Raw genomic sequence first — 19174 nt, forward strand, 5'->3', positions numbered from 1 at the left:
TGACTCGGTGCTTAAGATAGTCCGTTTATTTGGCTCGAGTGAGATTCGGTATTGGGGTAGGACTTCTCGATTTTACTGAAATCCAAAGTTCGACACGCGCTCACTGAGTTTCTACATACGCATGCATACCCCGCTTTAGCGAATGTTTGTACCAATCCGATTTTAGTTAAATTACTGTTTTTTTCGACATCAGTCGGACTCGGTACTCGGGAAAGACTACTCGAGTCTAGTCGAATCCCGAGTTCGACATGCACATACGTACACTTTCTAGGCAAATTGCTCTGTATCCAATATTACGTTAAGTTACTGGATGTCGTACAAGGCTGAGGAGTCTGAGCCGGAACAGGGACTCGACGGATTCGGTTTAATCGTCTTGAGATTCGGCCTTACTTTTATTCTACTTTATTTCTACCCTTATTCAGACTCGGGTTGGTTTAAATTGACTCCGCAGTCCTGATGTTAGAGTTTAACAAGCATAGCATGCCTTAAACATCGCGTGCTCATTTTCGCACGTTTGCATCAAAGAACAACATATTTTTTACCATTTATCGTATAAGCTAACAAACACAACCGGCTACGTTATTATTTTGCGGTGTGTGTACTATAGACTACGATGATCTGAAAGTAATCCAAATCGTTTCTGAGTAACAACAAAATTAGTCAAAGCAAACCCAGTATATATGGGAAACATATATACCGAACCTTACAGCAAAACCGCTGAAGCGCCCATACAGAAGTAAACAGCATTTGTCGGCGTTTTGAATGCATGTTAAGATAATAGCTGGGGGTTGTAATTAGACGTAGAATGAAGATCAAAGCCCAAATAAACTTAAAAACTTGCTGCCTACTTTTCCATAAACTTTGGATAAAATACGTATAGCTTGCTTCATTAGAAAGCGTAAGAAAACATATGCGTTTGGGTAAGGCTACTCGAATCTACGAAGTGAGCGAGTAGGGAGTACAGGATGGTCTTTCAACCACATTTGTCAAACGATTTCAACTGCAAAATCAACACTTTCTCCTCCAAACAAAAATAATTTATGCACATAACGATATGTTTTATAATAAAAATAATTTGCTCCAACCCAACACTATAAATAACTCGCTTCAGGCAGAATTAAAAAAAATCCAAATCCCAACTGGTTTTCTCGACTCGGTCCCTTCTGAGCCTGCATAGCTCAGTTGGTAGCGCGACGGTCCCGGCTTGACCGGAGGTCGTGAGTTCGAACCTCACTGCAGGCTAGTTGTTTTTCTAGACCGCCCTGCTTGCATCATAGATCAACAGACTCGGTGAGCCTGCGATGGCTTTCGGTGTACTGGGTTTGATGGATGTTTGAAATTGTGTAAACCACCGTCGAACCTATTACGTCAAATTAAAACCAAATTTTTGTTGTTTAAGGTTTCTATGGGAGACAAGCCGTCCAGGATACCGGAAATCGTTTGTTACGTCACACCGCTTGTGGTGGTGCTCGTCAACGCAGTCGTGGCCATCTTCTACTTTGACCAACAGAATTTAGTCGAAGGTGAGTCAATTTCAAATCGCTTGAACTACTGAGAGCATTTATTATAGCCTTGTGTAGTGCTTCTTAACCTACAGGCCTTGACCCAAAATTATGTCGCTGTTTGACTCAGTTGGGTCGCCGACTATACAGTAGCTTACATGGTTAAATTTATTGAGATTGCTTCTCAAAACTATTTACTAAATACTTGAGGAAATTACTGGGGCAAATACGAAGACAAGTCTTATATAGTCTAATATAATTTAAACTTATTTATTTATTTCTTAAGTTTTGTTCGCTTAATAAAAGTTTAGTGAGGAATTGGCAGGAAATAAACTAAATGCTCGAAAACAGTGTAAAAAGCTGCGGACAGCAAAATAAAAACACTTCAGAAAAATACCGTTTCAATTTTTTAATATAATTTAGCTCACACATGCTAAGTTACTTTATAACGATTCATAAGTTTTAATTTTTTGTATTCAGGCGACATATTTTTTTAGTCTGAGTACAGAGCACGTCAAATAGGTAATAAACGAAATGCTCTAAAAAATAGCATAAAATGGTGCGGACAACATAATAAAAACACTTTAAAAAAATAAAAAAAATACCGTTTTAATTTTCTTTTATTAATTAGTTTACACGTGTTAAGTTACCTTATAACGACTTATAAGTTTTCTTTTTTTGTGGTTAGGCGACATATTTTTCCAGTCCGAGTACAGAGCACGCCACATGTGCTGGCTCCACAACTACTCACTCTACTTCGGATTTCTTCTACCCGTCGGTCTGCTCACCCTCGTTAACCTAACTCTATTCGGACTCATCATGGGAAAAATCATCTGCAGGAAAAACAAGGTTAGTACCTTAATAAATCCAAGTTTGGATTTTCTTCTTATGAGTTTTGGCTAAACTATCGTTTTCTCCATTTATAAAAAGATTATTTTATCGAAAAATGCCATAAGTATGTAAGCATATTATAACTGACTAACATTGAAAAAATGAGCGAGTTATCTGTAGGAAAAATTAGGGAGTCGATTTGATCCCCATGTGAGGTCAGACGCGCGTTTAATGGTTATTTCTGTATTGAGTTTAGGCTAAAAGATCGTTATTAAACGAACTAAATCTTCATAGAAAAAGCGCGAATTCACCAATAATCCATTAAGAACTACTAAGAATAAAAAGCTACAAAAAACAAATAAAATTATAAAAAGAGACGAGTAATCTGCAAGAAAACCAAAAATAGTAGCTTAAAGCAAGGCAGGCTAGAAAAATCAACTATAGTCTGCCGTAAGGTTCGAACTCAGGCGCGAGTCGAGAAACAATCATACGCCAATGCTTGCTATTCGTTAGGAGTAGACCGAAAGCAATCGCAGACTCGCCGAATCTGTCGATCATTGATGCAAGCAGGGCAGACTAGAAAAACAACTAGCCTGCAGTAAGGTTCGAACTCACGACCTCCGGTCAAGCCGGGACCGTCGCTCTAGCTACTCAGCTACACCGGCTCAAGAGGAGCGAGTTTAAAACAAACATACGCCAATACTCGCTACATTATTTTAGTACAAGCAACTTCATATTGAAGGGGATATAAAGTAGCATATCATTTAAAGAAAGATGCACACACATATGTGTGTTAACAACTGTAATCTATCCCTTTTGAATCTGCTTTTTGACCAACGATAACGGCTTATGTATCATAAATACGCCGAAAGCCATTGCAGACTAACCGAATCTGTCGATCAATGGTGCAAGCAAGGCAGGCTAGAAAAACAACTATTGCCTGCGGTGAGATTCGAACTCAGGAGCAAGTCGAGAAACAACCATACGCCAATGCCCCCTACATTCTGCTAATACAAGCAAGCCTGTGTAGCTCAGTTGGTAAAGCGACCGAATTACATTTTAACTGCTTGCCAAATCCACCGTTGTCCTCGGAACTCGTTACTCGTGTCATAATACCGAATTACATCTTTTCGCCAATTTATTCGTCCCAGGTTCAATCTACCGCCAAGCAACGCAGTCACAAGGACAACTTCATGATCGCCATTCTTGTTTGCGTCATGATGGGGATGACGTGGATATTCGGATTTCTCATGCTTGTATCTGATGACGTCATCTATCAGCAGATCATGGCCTGGCTCTTCACGCTACTCAATGCTTTCCAGGTTATTTTTAGATTTTTATTTAATAAAAGCCTTTTTGTGAACCAGAAGCAATGTATTTTGTAGGTTCCACGCTACTCTCATGCCTTTCATGGCTGATTAACTTTTATTATTTTTTTAATAATAAGTTAAAAAATAAAGTGTTTAAACTCAGGCGACAGAGTATTTTGCGGAACATGTTTTTTTTTTTGTTTAAGTGGCTTTCTTTTTTCAACAACAGACAATCAAGTCATTTGTGAAATAACTTAGGTCCAATTCAAGTCTTTTCGAATAAATAACAAGTCATGATTGGAGCAAGTCAAATCATGTCCTTGTCGTAAAAATAAAACGTTAAGCATTTAGATAAAGAAAAATACTTATAAAGAAATACTTATTTAAACCCAAGTCATTTTTTCATTTGTCCAAAAGACTTAAGTCAAGTTAATGCATTTGAAAACAGTGACTTAATTCAAGTCATTGAATTAAGTCATTACAACACTGTTAGTATTCGCCTATTATGTAATTCAATGAATAAATCTTCACCTATTTCTCCTTTCAGGGTCTTTTCATCTTCCTCATGAACTGCGTTCGTCAGGAGAGAGTGCGCAACATGTGGCTCTCACGTCTCGCGCCAATCTTCGGATGCAAGCCACCAGGGAAGAGCGAAAACTCCGGAAGGTCCTTAGCAAACTCATCCACTCCCACCGCGACTCCGTCCAACTCTTTAAGGAACACAACCACCTTGGCCACTGGAAATGAAGTTAAGAAGAAGGCTCCGTGACAAAACAGGCGGTCACTCTGCTGCTTGCGTGCGGATTTTTCGGCCCGGGTTCGAACCCCCGTTTGGGGTGTTGTTAATTCTCGCAGCGATTTTTATGCTGAACATGTCCGGATTTGAACCGACTATTAAATGCTTTAAAAGTGCGGTTGGATAATATCAAACAGACTTTGATTTAAATCTGAATTATGTCAAATCATTGCGGGATTCGTTATTTTGGGACAAGACAAAGAATATTCTAAGCCCTAAACAAGCTCTATTTTATCACTGAATTTGGCAAAAACTCGAAGTCCAACGATTTTCATGCTAAACATGTTCGGATTTGAACCACTATTATTCGCCTTTAAAGCGGTTGGAAATAATGTACAGACTTTTATCCCAGAACTGAGTTATGTCCAAAGAAGGCCAGAATCGTTATTTTGGAACAACGCGAAGAACATTGCAAGTCCAACTTATACTGGTTTTGCTCTTTTCCCCAGGGTTCAGCAAAGCGCGTTTAATTTGTAACGCTCTGGGGATGTTGGAACAGACCTTGTCTTTATTGCCGTTTTGTTTGACAATTCAGTTTGACAATTCTGTTTTACGACACATTTCTCTAGGGCGTAATTGATTGGGAAACTTTATATGAGTCAACTCAAAATGTTCTCAAAAATATTGTTTGCCTATCATGTGTGATTTTAGTTTTAAACAAACAACTAACATGGAAGTTATGAATAGCATGTATAATATACAAAAAATTAAAAACAGTTAACTGTAAAATAAAACGCTATTGTTTAGACCAGAGTTTTTAAACTGTGCGTCGCGATGCCCTTATGAGTCATTAAATTTTTCGGCGTTGTACAATTATTAGATTTCCTTTTTATTCTTAATTGCTTAATATTAAAATGCTTACAAATTAACCCCTGGAATGTGCCTTTTTGCAAAGCTCGTGGTCGTCTGTAATTTAGATCTAGTCTTTTATGCGAAATTTTATCCACCCACTTATTCGTTCCTTTTTGCGTTATGTCGCATTTTTTATTTATACAACAACTATATTTCAGAACTGCATTTTTTTTCTTTTTTGTATCTCGTTGTTTTTTATTAGGTTATTTTTTGTATTATTAGCAACAAAGCTGTTTTGTTTTTAACTTTAGGCCACTACCACATTCAGAACATTAAAACAAGATTGGTAAAATACTAAATAAAATTTATAATATAATAAACTTGCAGCTTGAACCTAACCTAATGATTTTGTTATCTCAAGTCCTACAACTAAATTATTCCGTCGCAATGACCTATTTAAAACCATTTAAAAAATTCCAACACTGTGCGTTTCATTTTATCCGCACTTAAATCACAAAACTTATTGAAGCATTGTAGAGATATATACTGTTGGTTGTTGTTGTATTTTTTTAACACGCTTTACTGTCGTAATATAATTGCATGGCAGGTCTGTTAAGTCTTTTGATTATTGGAAAAGTGAGAAAAAGAAAAAAGCGGCAAACCATATTGAGCCCAGTGTTATAGGCTATATAAAAATAGCCAACTAAATATTAACTTTTGGCCCTATACAGTTTTATACGTTTTTGCGGGCGCCGAACACTGGCAATTTACGCAAAACGGGTCGGCTGGCGCTGCGTTAACAGTGGATTTCTTCGCTACCAGCTAAATTAAATACTTTCCGCGACAAAAAAGCGTCAAAACTTCAGGTGTCGAAGTTTTCCTTTAAGGTACAACGCAACTTCTAGTTAAACAGGTGCCTCTTTTTTTAAAAAAATAAAGCCTTCCATAGCATTTATCGTTTAGAAACATACAGATTTTTTTCAACGAAAGTATACATTGAACACTTTACAATAAAGTCATTTACATTAAAAATATTAGCAAAGAATGATTTATAAACAAAATTGGTCCGCAAAAAATACTTACTTAAATACTTGTTACGCTTTGGTGGTTTCTCTTGTGTTAAGAATTATGTTGAACGAGCAAAACCTGGGGTGATTTTCGACGAAAAAAACAACAAAAAATCGTAAATCATATTGTGATGTGGTTCTCTTGTGTAGTTTGCTTACATAGTTAATTTATTTTGGTAAATTTCTAACTAGTGTATTGCCAGTGTAGCGATAAAGTAACTCTATTTAAGACGTTTAAGTTATTTGTTTTACCGACTGTGTAGTTTTATCTAAAACAAGCTTGTTTATATTTTTCTAACTTTGAGTAAATAGCACTTCCTTTTGTGGGTTGTTTACCACTTATTTGTTTTACAATGTGTTCTAATGATTTGTATTGTTCAAGCTATTCAACGAAGATATATTACTAATATTATTTTCAACAGAAAATGCAGAATAATTTGTCGTTATGCACAAGCGATTCCAAGCGACCGTCTTTAAAATCTGCTGTTCTATGACATTGTTGTTTTCTTGAGTAAAAAGCTTACACGAAAAATTAAACTTTTCACACAACGATTTTGGTGACATTGTATATGAAAATAGCTTTGTATTTGCAACAGTTGTACATAATTCGTCAAACATTAAGCACCCGCATGATATTGTTTTCGAATACGCGACTAGAAGTATGAAATTCTAAATTGAGTTTTTGCATGTAATCTCGTTGTCGGATATTTCGTAACATTATAAAATGAACTTATAATTTTCAAGCAATTTATTACTACGAAAATGCAACCTCTACAACGTTAGGTGTTTTCTTAAAAAGTCAAGCTTAAGCACAGCCGCATCATCCTGAATTCAGTGCAACTGAACTGCACATCAGATATTTATTCAGCGCTCTTCACTTTACTTAAATTTCGAAAAAAAGATAAATTGTGCTAGGATGTCCAACCTAAGTAAAAAATGCGTAATTGCACACCTATGCGCCTCAAACTTTGTACTGTACACCCAAGATTGTGCCGTTAATTGACATAAATAGCAGACTGGCATGGCCATACCAGATGGCAAACTTTGGATTTTTTTGCGGGGGAGACGATTTTTAGCTTGAAATTGCGTGGCTGTATTAACGTTATTTGTAAAATTTTCTTGACTGACAATGGAGTACTGTACTGAAAATAAGGCGCTCTTTTACTTATGTACGTGAAAAGTTAAAAAAAAAAAAATAATACGGCATACCACAACGCATATTGTTTGGGTGAGGGTGGGTCAAGTCATATTATGTTTATTATTAATAATAACTTGACCTACCCTCAACCAAACGCTAACACGCACCCTAACCCAAACAATATGCGTTGTGGTATGCGGCATTTGAAGAAAGTTTTTTTTTATTAATTTTCACGTACATAAGTAAAAGAGCGCCGAAAATAACCACGGCCATATTTTCCAAACTGAAACCGCGGCCTTATTTTTCAACCTGGTGATCATAGAGGTCAAACACATCTCCCGTAATAATTTAATCAACTAATAATGTTATCCCTCAATTTAATGACTTGTTTTAAGTCACTGTTTTCAGATGACTTTACTCAAGTCGTTTAAATAAATTACTGGACTTGGACAAATGCCTTTTAGTCAGATGACTTGCGTTGAAACTTTCATTAAACATTTTTTGGCGCTGGTTCATATTGCTAACAATATTTGGGTTCGGGTGGCTCAAGTATTATTATATTTATTTATTTATTGCAATTTCAATTTTTACAACTCGTTTCTTTGGTGTAAAAAAGTGGTAAGATTCTAGATAAGGACTAATTATAAAATTTGGGTTATTCATTTATAAGTTTTTCTCACTTTAAACAATTTACTTGCTTGATTTTGCATTTTTATATTTAATTTGAGTTTACATTTGATTCCTTGTCATAAGTTATATATTTTTTATTTGAATGGCCATTACATGGTATTTTTCATCACTTGAGCTACATTTTGTTTTTAACAACCAATTTCTACAGATGGATGCTAATCTTATGGAAAAAGATTTGCTCGGCACTGAGTTTAGGGACTTTGCCGACTTTGAAAAATGGCTGAAAATGTACGAAGTCATGGCTTACTGTAAGTTCTACAAAGCGGACAGTCGTTCAGTTGAACGGGCTAACCGATGCATCACCGACGGACATCCAAAGTTTCTCGAAGAATACAAGTATGCGTACATTAAGTATCGCTGCAAACACGCCGGCGTCTACAAATCAAAATCAAGTGGCATTCGAAAGAAGACAAAAACATACCGCTTGGATTGCCCTGTTAACATTTTCCTAAAAGCCGACCGATTAAAGCAAAGGCTGTACATATTTTCTTGCGATTTGCAGCACAATCATCCGGTCTCGCAGACAATTTTTAACATGTACTCACTCCCAAAGATTAAAAAGTATCAAATACCCGGCGTTTTGGAAAGCGTGTCGATGCCTTTAAGTCGCGATGAGGATAACGATGTAACGGAAAACGCTTCGTTGAATCATTCGCCAGCCAAACGGAAACGCGGCCAAACAAAAAACAAATATAATAAGCAAAAATCGAAGTTTGCCATAAAAGGTGATTACATGTTCGACGAAATCGGATCTGGAAATACTGAGAGCGCAAATACTGAAGAAGAAGACCCAAATCGTCTTCGCGTTATCATCGAAGGAGATTACCCCCTAAAATCTTGGAACAAAAAAATAGACTTTGAGCCAGACGACGAAGACGATACAACTTTATTTTGTCTTAACTTAATCCCAAAATTAACCTCGCTTCCGCCAATGGAAAGAAATGAGGTCAAACAAAGGATTGTTGAACTCATAAACGGTAAAACGCCGGACTATCAAGTAGAAATCGCAATGTCTGATGAGACGTAGTACATATCCATTTCTTTTAGAAATTTATTTAATTTTGTGGTAAATTTGCGTTTTTCAAAATTGCTTTGTTTATGAATAAGGCAATGTGTTATCTCTACAATTCCTATTCCACAATTATTTTAAAAGCAAACAATACTCTAAAAGTAATGAAGATAGGTTAAAACTATAATGTTTTAGCTTTTGTTCGAACATAATGTCCAAAATATGTTATATACTTCCTGAACTTTAGTTTTGTTTCAAAGGTGTTATGTTACGTGCAATCTAAATTATAATTTTTAATAAATGCTTAAAAATGAAATAATACTGATCATTAACTTAACATGAACAATGTTTTCTAGCATTTTTCAAAGTAAAGAAACCCAACTAAAATGTGTTTCCAACATAGTCATGGTGCAAAGTTCACAGGGAATTGTTTCATGTTATCCCATAATTATTTTGTTACAGATTAGAAAACGATTTCCTGTGATCCCACTGATCAACAATATTTTCGTCTTTTGTTTCAGGTTTTCACTTTGGCTAGTATTTTAGTGTATCGGTTAAACCGAACCAAAAATGAGCGGTGCTCTTGAGTTTTCCGCAGAAAACGTGGAAAGGGCCTTGAGCCAGCTATACTTCGATCCGTCGTTAAGCATCAAAAATGAAGCCCAACAATGGCTGACGAAAGCACAGCGAGCCAAAGAGGCCTGGAACTTTGCGTGGATGCTTCTGGAAAACGGTAAAGCAACAGAGGTTCAGTTTTTCGGTGCAAGCTGCCTTGTAAGCAAGATCAGCGCCTCGTGGAGCGACATCCCAGAGTGCGACATCGACGTACTGCGAGATCGCATTTTCGAGCAACTGCTACTTTTCTGCACGATGCCTGAGAAGAAGATTGTTCTAACCCGCCTTTGCGTTGTCTTCTCTTCCTTCATCATCAACTGCACTATCCGCAAGATCTGGCCCAAAGCGCTTTCCGACATCCTCGAGAAGTTGCAAGGGCCGGCGTTGGACGAGCAAACGCGAAACTTCCAACACTTAGCATTGCTCGAAATCCTCACCGTTCTACCAGAGGAATACCACACCTCACATCTTAACAAGCAAAACAAGTCCATGGTTATGTCGCTGCTTCGTGGAGGCATGCAGTCAGTATTATCCTTACTGAAGACTCTGTTTTTGAATCCGAATTACAAGTTGCGTGTGATCAACTGCTTGTCAAGCTGGATAGCTATTGGTATTCCACCACCACAGTGTGAGGATCTAATGCTTAAGGTCCTTGAATCCATCAAAGAGCCAGAACTCTTTGAAAAGAGCATCGATTGCATGCTGAATGCTTTCTGCTCGCCGCTACTTAGCGATTATCCCCAAACGGCAAAAAAATTTGTTCCGATTGTGCTATCGCTTCAACCGATGCTCCACAAAGCCATAGAGGAACAGGACTCTGAAAATATCCTCGGCCTGACCAAAGTTATTTGTAGTTTGGCGGAGAACCAAACCAGGATCATCCTTGAGACTTGCAACGACCCGCAAAACGGCCTCGGGCTGATTTACCTTGTCATGGAGTGCACAAATGTTCCACTGCAATATCCCACAGATGAGATATCGAGTCCTATTTCCTTCACTTTCTGGTACTCGCTACAGGATGAGTTACAGGCGCTGTCAACCACAGATGGACTGGAAGTGCGCAAATACACCTTACAGTTCTTCTACCAACTTGTATACGTCCTGCTAGACAAGGCCAGCTACCCTTCGGATAATTCGCATGAAGGCTGGAGCGCTGACGAAAAAGAACAGCATCGCATCTATCGCATAGACATCTCCGACTCGCTAATGTACATCCTCGAAATGCTCGGCCTCCAGGTCTTGATGTTCATCTTCGATCGCTTCCAAAAGACGCTGCAACAAGCAACCGACATCAAGAAGTCCTGGCACGGAATCGAGACTTGCCTCTTCGGAATTCACTCAATCGTTGAGACTTTAACGGAAACCTCAAGTGAGATTCCATGCCTGGATAGCCTTGCCAGAATTCTTGCCCAAATCCCTCTTACATCGGTTCAGCTTGCCGATACGCTCCTGTACACGATTGGGACACTTACAGAGTGGTTGAGTCGTCATCCGGAGCAGCTTCAAGTACTCATGAGAGTTGTTGTGCCATGTATCGGGAACTCGGATCTTTCGCTCTCGGCGGTCCTGACCCTGCGCCGATTGACAAGAGAGTGTGCAGAGCAGATGGCGCCCTACGGAAGCTCCGTGATGGAACAAATCTCCAAGGTATTTACATATTTAATTTTGTCTCATGAGGGATTTTTCAAAATCATTTTTGGCCAAAAGTGACAATGTACGTTTTTCATATATTGCAATGTTTAAAACCTAGTTAAGTTGTGTTCTGAATGAAGTAGGTTATCATAGGCTGGCGCAAATAATAAAAATATTTGTCAGACAATTATATAATTAACAACATAACCGACTTTATATTTACCCCATAACAGCGTTTTCTTGTTTCAACTCCTATTCCCAATATTTGTGGCCCGAATGTAACTACCTCAAGTCCCTTAACCATTTTCCATACGTTTCATATTTTCAATCAAGGTCTTCACCCAAGGCACGCTCCAACGAGGAGTCGTGAAAACTTAGCAAATAAATATATATGCAGCCAAACAATAAAATACAAAACTTAGTTTGTTTGTTTTATTTGGCTAAGTTTATATATTTCGCTAAATAACTTCATTACACTGGGGAAAAAAATTAAGCACCTATAATAAAAATAAAAAAAAATTATTCGGACAAATTTATATATAATTGATACCATAACCAATTTTTTTCGCCTACTGTTGTTCTTGTTTCAACTCCTATTTCCAATCAAGGTCTTCACCCAAGGCACACTCCAGCCAAACGAGGAGTCATGGCTCATCCAGTCGGCCGGACACATCCTCTCCGTACTTCCGGAGGACTCTTATGTTCGACACACCGAGAACCTTCTCCTGCTCCACATCCACCAGCTGGAAGCTCTCTCAAAGGAAACTCCATCAGCTCCCAACCGGAACAGCATCCTGCGAATCCTCGAGCTTCTTTCGCATCTTTTCTCGACGCTGGATCGGAGGCGACGGGACGAAGACGGAGAAATTCTCCCGAGTGACGCCGACCGCAACAAGCATGTGGTTGAGCTTCTCCGACAACTAATGCCCATCTTCAAGGACATTCTCAATCACTGGGTGCGCGACGTCAAGGTCGTTCAGACTCTCTGTTCGCTGTACGACCGCTCGGTGCGCACTCTGGTGGAAGCGTTCGCGCCACTTCTTTCTCCGCTCTGCGAGATGCTAGCCACCGTTTACCAAGCGTTTCCTTACCACTCGGTCCTGGAGCTTATCGAGCAAATTGTCCTCGTCTTTGGAAGCGACATCAGCAAGGAAGCGGTTCCTGTTCTCCTCCGAGTTGTCATCACAACCACGCGGACTCTCTTTGACTCTGGCGCCCACATCGAGAACCCTGACATTGCCCAGGGGTTTATGTACCTCCTCACCACTGTTTGTCGCAAGCAGCCAGCTCTGTTCACACGCTTAATGGACTCCGGGAAGACCGACGTCCTTGATCTCTTCCGCTGCGCCATAATGACGCTCTACCTCCCCGACAGCGAGTCCGCAAAATCCGGAGTCTGCTTCACAAGCGAGCTGCTTAACCTACACACAAATAACGGACGCGTGGCAGCAGCGCTGGCCCAAGCAGGCAAAGAACTAGTCAAAGTTTCGCTGAATGCTATCGGCGGCGCTGCGCCTCGCACCTGCGTAGATCATCACGCTGATGTGCTCTTCGCTTTAGCAAAATGCGACCTTGCCAGCTTCAGCGCTTGGTCGGAGCAGATTCTCTCCGACGAGGCTGACTTCCCGTGCGCGAGGATCGACGCCGCTCAAAAAGCCGCCTTCCATAAACGGATGCTGCGCGAAGCGAAGAACAAACGAAAGTGGCGCGAGGCGTTCAAGGACTTTTCGCTGGTCTGTCGAGGCCTACAAGGGACAGAGTACGCAAATGGCAGCTGAGATCAGTTCTGTGTTCTTTTTTTCCTAAAATTTTTCGTTTTTTTGCGGCTAAGGGATTTTGAACGAGCAAAACTGACAAAAGTAGCCGAGCACTCGATTAGGGTCTTATTAACGCAGGGCTCGAAATATTGCAACCTGTTTATCGCAGAGCTCGAAATATTACGACCTGTTAATCGCAGAGCTCGAATTATTACGACCTGGTTCTGCAGGGCTCGAAATATTGCGACCTGTTTATTAATGACGACCTAATAGAAAATAGAACAGATCTGTTAATCGCAAAACTCGAAATATTACAACCTGTTTCTGCAGGGCTCGAAAAAAAACGGCATGATAACCACAAGGCTCGAAATATTACGACCTGTTCATGTTAACGCGGAATTTAAAGCGTATTGGCCTTTTGCTGAGTCAACAAGGCTGAGCTGAGTTATGTGCTGTATTTTCAGCCTAAAACGAGTTACTATCAAGCGCTGGATCTTCCTCTTAATTAACCCAGGGTTTGATGCAAAATCGCTTGAGTTTTGGAAATAACTGTTTAAAATAAAGCAGTGGTCGAAATGTTACGGCCTAATTACATTGTCTTCGACAGCATTTTTTTTAAATAAAATTGTTTCGCCAAAAAAAGTAAAATCTCGTTTTGTAATACTTATTTTTTTTTTTGTGGAAGAACTCAAACGAATAAAAACACATATGGGATATGCACGTTTGCTGAATAGAGCCAAAGTTGTATTATTGTGTTAGAAAGTTCTCAAATCTTTTCTACGATTATATTTTTACAATGAATGAATAGTGTGCTTTCACGCAAACATTTTCATGGTAGTTTTTCGTTGTCTTTCCGATAAAAAACCCTTTCGATTTTTGCTGTTAGACAATTTTGAAGCATTCCGCTAATGTAATCTACCAATTTTCTTTATAGAAAGTCAGTATAGTAGCTATAGACCTCTTTAATGTTACCAAAATTCAGAATATTTGATAAAATTAACTTCCAAAAACTTCAACTCAACCCGTTTTTTTTTATTTTGCAAAGAAAATTAATTGACGTTTGTCTTTCAACCACGTTAAAAACATTGTTTATGTTGTTCGCAATTACGCTGGGCTGATTTTTATTTTTCGAAAGTTGAGTTCTATAATTGCCAGCCGAGCTATTTTTAGGAAATTTCAAATCGCAATCGAAAAATGAAGTTTTGATCATGCAATTGTCGTGTCACTGTGCGGTCTGTAACGCTGCACATATATTTCTTGTTTTTTTATCTTATTTTGTCCCGTACCAGTTCACTGCCGTTTGTCGTAATAAAATGAAACACCGCGTACCTTGTTCTTACCAGGTAGACCGATAATATCAGCCGAGTTTCGATTTCGGAATCATGGTCGTCGAAAAATCAACACGACTCACCAGGGAGCCGCGGCGAACAGTTTCTGTCCGGTCCTGTGTAGACTGGCAGGCTGCGATCGATACCTGTCTACCTGCATTATTACCACTAGGAGGGTCATTATTTTTTCATATGGGGGTAATCAACTAACTTAACTGCAAACGTTTATATTGGTTTTGCAATAAACCCCAAAGTTTGAAAACCAGAATCAGACATTTTTTCAAAGGAATATATATTTCACGTATACTGGTTCCTCATTCAGATAGAATAGAAACTATTAGAATAAGTAACTGGCGATTCCAGTATAGGTTTTTTGGCCTTTTGTCCTAGTCGTCCACGTCGGTTTATTAAAATGTTCCGGTTTGGCATTACACTTCCGGAACATTGATATGTCGTGGTTTTCTGTTAAGCCCAATGACTGCTGAGGATTACCTGATGTAAGTTATTGTTTCAATACGTTAAATATAAAAGTATTTGTTAGGTCACCGATGAAGCCGGCTTTTTGTCCAATAGTGGATTGAACGTTAACGCTCCCGCTAGTTTATTAATATACGTTAGTCGCCAGTTGTACAACTTACATAGTTTCTCTATATTAGAGACTTTTTTATGAAGAAAAATGAATGGTGCTTTGAGGACTGTGAAAGACGCACAAATGTCTCCGTTTTCGTTGTTTGCTGATATTTTTAACATAAACATGCAATAGGGTATAGTAGCAATTCTTCACATGGAAAATAGGGTTTTTTGACAAATTTAAACGCACCGAACAGCTTGTGCGTTTTAAACCTAAAAAATCGAATTTAAGTAATTTTGTGAGCAAAACAACGGTGCAAATTTATGTTTTTTAGTAAGCAGAACTATTTTAGCCGACGGGAAGTATGAATAAATATGCTGTCATTCACTAAACAAAGAAGTTTAACTGCCACCCTTAACAATAATGCAACTATAGGTGCATTTCTGAAAATAGCATTTACACATAGCGTTTTCCCACATTTGTTTGGCAGGTTGACATACCATACGGGGCCAGATAAACTAAAACGACTTTCTTTATTGTTGATTTACACACCATAAAACCTTACCGCTAGCGCTAAAAGCCAAAACGACTTTCTTTAACGGTTCAGGTCAAAAGCAAACAAACCGAGGCCTAATCAGAAACTTGTTTCTTTCTTGCGATAATTTAGGCGCATACTAAATCTTCAAAGGGGGACTATAGTACTTTCTTTTCAGCTTAAATTTTTAACATAAAATTAAAAAGAAAGTCAATTTGCCAAATTAAATTGAACTATGTTTGACCTGAAATTTAAAACCATGCAAATGAAACCCTAAAACTACAGCACATCTTTCAGTTCATTAGAGATCGTTTAACTTTCGTTCTGCATCATCAAAACCATTATATATATATGATTCAGTTTTACCAACGTTTGGGTAAACTGAATCATATATATACACAATATGTAATCTGTGATCGACCCTTCTGGAGTCGCACTGGCCAACGATAACGGCACCAATGAATAGTACACAAAATGACTACAGAGTTTGGGTGAAATCCATGTTTTACTTTTTGGTATGGCGACGAATTTTAATGTTGGTTTCGTGTAATGGAGTTACTGAAAAATGCAAATTTCAAAGCACTATAAAGCACCACCAGAAAAACTTGCACTAAAGGAAGTTGATTTACTAAATTAAAAAATGACCTACTTGCAACATTGTCTGTAGGTTATATCAGAACAGACTCGCTACTTTCGCTTTGTTAGTTGATAGTCGTTAGTGAAGTTTACCTTAGGTTAAAAGGCAAATGGTTTGTAAGTCGAGTCCACGTATCTCATTTTGGTTTCTCTCGTTGTACGTATGCCTTTATCTTTCCGTCAGAGCTAAGCACTACATGCTGATGCTGTATATAACCATTCGTATCTCAACGACATGTGGAGCAGTTTGACTTTGTAGCGGCGACGCATGTCTGTTTGTTGTATATCATTATAGCGTGTTCGCATCATTGTAAAGTGTTAAATGTTTCACCTCTACTTCCCTTTTCTTGCTGGGTCGGCCTGGCTAATTCAGTCGGCAATTTACAAGCTAATCCTCAAACCAGTCTCTCTTATATTTTATCTTCTACAGCGAGAGAGGTAGAACGTTCCTTAAATATTTGCAATTTGTGACAAGACTTGCAGCGCTGTGAAGGGGTTTTCATTAAGAGCGTAGTTATGCTGATTTTTTTAATATAGATTACGTCTAGCAACCTGACATATGTACTTGGAAATGCCGTTACAGTTTGTTCAGTTTTGATTTATTAGAGTTAGATACAGCAGTACGGTAGTCAACGTCGTAGCTGTTGCAATATAAAACAACCGTATGTTAGACAGTTCGCTTGGTGCAAATAAAAAAGCATGCTCTGAATTTTCGTAAAATGGGGTGATTTTTTGTGAGTGTAAACATAAAGTAGTACTAAGTCTGTAGCTAAATCCTTAAACATTAACTTATCTAGCATCAATTCCATAACACAAACCCCCGCAAGCCCACGCGTTTCCGCTAGACTTTTGTGCAAAGATTAGCCCACCTTTTTTTTTCTCCGTTTCAGAACGGATAAATGTTTGAAAATGTCCTGGACTCCTGGCTAATACTTTAGCCATCCCACATAAACCACAAGCCTGTCAGACCACAAAGCCACATTTAGCAACTTGTTAAAAAATGTATTCAGCTCAAAGCCGAACGCTGTGGGCAAAATTGGCTGAACAGCAATGCGCCGCCGCTGTACAACAGGTAAACACCGCAATTTCGCAGTCTACTACATTACTAGCTCACCGTAGCTGCTGTAAAGCCATAGTTCTTAAGCTGCCAGCCATTTCTATTGTGCTATTAGGGCGGATGCCAATTGTTTGTGATTGTGTATTGTAAGGCGCATAGTTAAATGTGCTTGGTGAAAATTACAATCAGCAAGTCAATCAGCTCAGTAATATAGGCAGTGGGTACGGTACTTAACTAGTCTCAAGATATATTTCAAGACTCTGCAATTACAGTATAGCCAAGTCACACAAACTACGGGGATTGGGCATTAAAAACAGTTAGAGCTACTAGCTTAACATTGGTCAATTTGTTATACCTACCGATTTTCTACTTGTATAGCCTTGGAGGTGATTGTAGAACACACAGCGTCAGCAAAGATTGAAGTAAAACCTTGGTTAGTGTAACTTGACTCCACAAAATTAGTGGGGGTTTTCTACAGGTGTGTGAGCTTCAGGTGTTTTAAGCAAGCTTTTATTCAGGTTTTGATGTTGTTATGTGGCCATAGGTTTAGTATTTATACACATTGTCTTAAAATAATGCCTATTTCAACTTAAAATTGTAAGAATGTGTGCAGTATGTTTGAAGCTATGTCAGGTTTTGTGCCTTGCATTGCTAGTCGTGCATCAATGGAGCATGGACCATACTTGATTTTCACTTTAATCCTTTTGCTCGCCTTTTACCTTGTTATTTGTTTGCTAGTCTTATATACCAGTTGACAAAAACCACGTTAAATATCATCATCCAGCAGGCACCTATATCATTGCTAGCAGTTCATAACCAGTCAAGCGTGCGATGCCTACAAAGGGGTAAAAACGAGTTATTTGTATATAGGCGAATGGTTGGGTCTGTGGCCTGTGCCTTCAATGATTAAAAAACTTCCTGTTATAACGGTTTCTGATAGAATAATAAAATCGGTTAGCTGGGCCTGGGAGTACTGACAATCTTTTTTGCGTTTAAACTATGTGGTATTTTGCTTCGATAAAAAGTAACAGGCCTTCATCAAATAAGGCAGTGTTTTTAACCTTTCGAAGCAAAAGCATATTCTATGCATTAAAATAGTTTTGCGAAACACCAATCGAAAGTTTATAATGATGCAGTAAAATAAGCAACACAAGAAAAATTATACACTTTCAGTTTTCCTTAGTGTGATATCTGGGCCTGTTTGGGTGGGCAAAAAAGTGGCCACAAAAGTTATATTCAGGCTATATTCCAACAGGCACACATTTCAAATCGTATTATTACAACGATATTTCACGTAAAACCATCGCAGAACACCGGTTAAAAGTCACTGAATTAAGCTCCGACCCTAGCCATTTTCGGCGTAAGTTTTTACGAGAAGCTGCCAATGATTAATCTCTTGTTTTATTGGTGTCCATTAGCCAATTAAAAGGGGGTCACGGGTTGAACAGCCACCGGGTGTTACTCTGGAATCGGTACAGCGTTGCCGTTTTGTTTGTTCGCTGCAGTGTAATCGAAGAGTTTTGTGTTTGCGCACTGAACTGTAACCGTGGGCGTAACGACAAGCGATGTTCGATACTTGATATTTTACTGCGCTACCGATACCCGATATTTTGGACAAAGCGTAACTCGATGCGATTTGATACCAATTACTTTCATTACTCCCAAATAAGCAAAAAAAGTGATACCAAACTAAGGCTACTACAATTAACGCCATTACTATGCCCAACCTAAAAAAAACTATACCAAACTTACTGCAATTGACGTCTTAACCATGCCCAAATAAGCCAAAAACCTATACAAAATTTACTGCAATTAAAAAAACAAACATGCTAATCTGGAAGTTCGTCAACGATTTTAGAAACATTTTAATGGAGCTAACATTCGGTATTTTAATAGACCTTCACGCAA

General features: G+C 38.6%; 2 protein-coding genes across 2 annotated transcripts; both read left to right on the forward strand.

Annotated features, from left to right (window-relative positions):
* Positions 1-8274: 8274 nt before the first annotated feature.
* Positions 8275-9406, forward strand: LOC146146312 (uncharacterized). Its single transcript, XM_083390714.1, has one exon. The coding sequence runs from the start codon at positions 8275-8277 to the stop codon at positions 9151-9153; it is 879 nt and encodes a 292-aa protein (XP_083246840.1). The 3' UTR covers positions 9154-9406.
* A 299-nt stretch (positions 9407-9705) lies between these two features.
* Positions 9706-13645, forward strand: LOC146146313 (importin-13-like). The gene is made up of 2 exons (XM_083389788.1): positions 9706-11397; positions 11991-13645. Exons 1-2 carry the CDS (start codon positions 9706-9708, stop codon positions 13158-13160), a joined length of 2862 nt encoding a protein of 953 aa, XP_083245914.1. The 3' UTR covers positions 13161-13645.
* Positions 13646-19174: the final 5529 nt, after the last annotated feature.

This window comes from Ascidiella aspersa, chromosome 5 (assembly GCF_963924565.1).
Source record: "Ascidiella aspersa chromosome 5, kaAscAspe10.2, whole genome shotgun sequence".
Classification (NCBI taxonomy): Eukaryota; Metazoa; Chordata; class Ascidiacea; order Phlebobranchia; family Ascidiidae; genus Ascidiella; species Ascidiella aspersa.

Excerpts from the sequence above, each read along its gene's own strand:
- LOC146146312 (XM_083390714.1), top strand. The coding sequence starts at position 8,275 with ATGGATGCTAATCTTATGGAAAAAGATTTGCTCGGCACTGAGTTTAGG.
- LOC146146313 (XM_083389788.1), top strand. The coding sequence starts at position 9,706 with ATGAGCGGTGCTCTTGAGTTTTCCGCAGAAAACGTGGAAAGGGCCTTG. Across the intron at positions 11,398-11,990 it reads TGATGGAACAAATCTCCAAG|GTCTTCACCCAAGGCACACT; the intron begins GTATTTACATAT and ends TTTCCAATCAAG.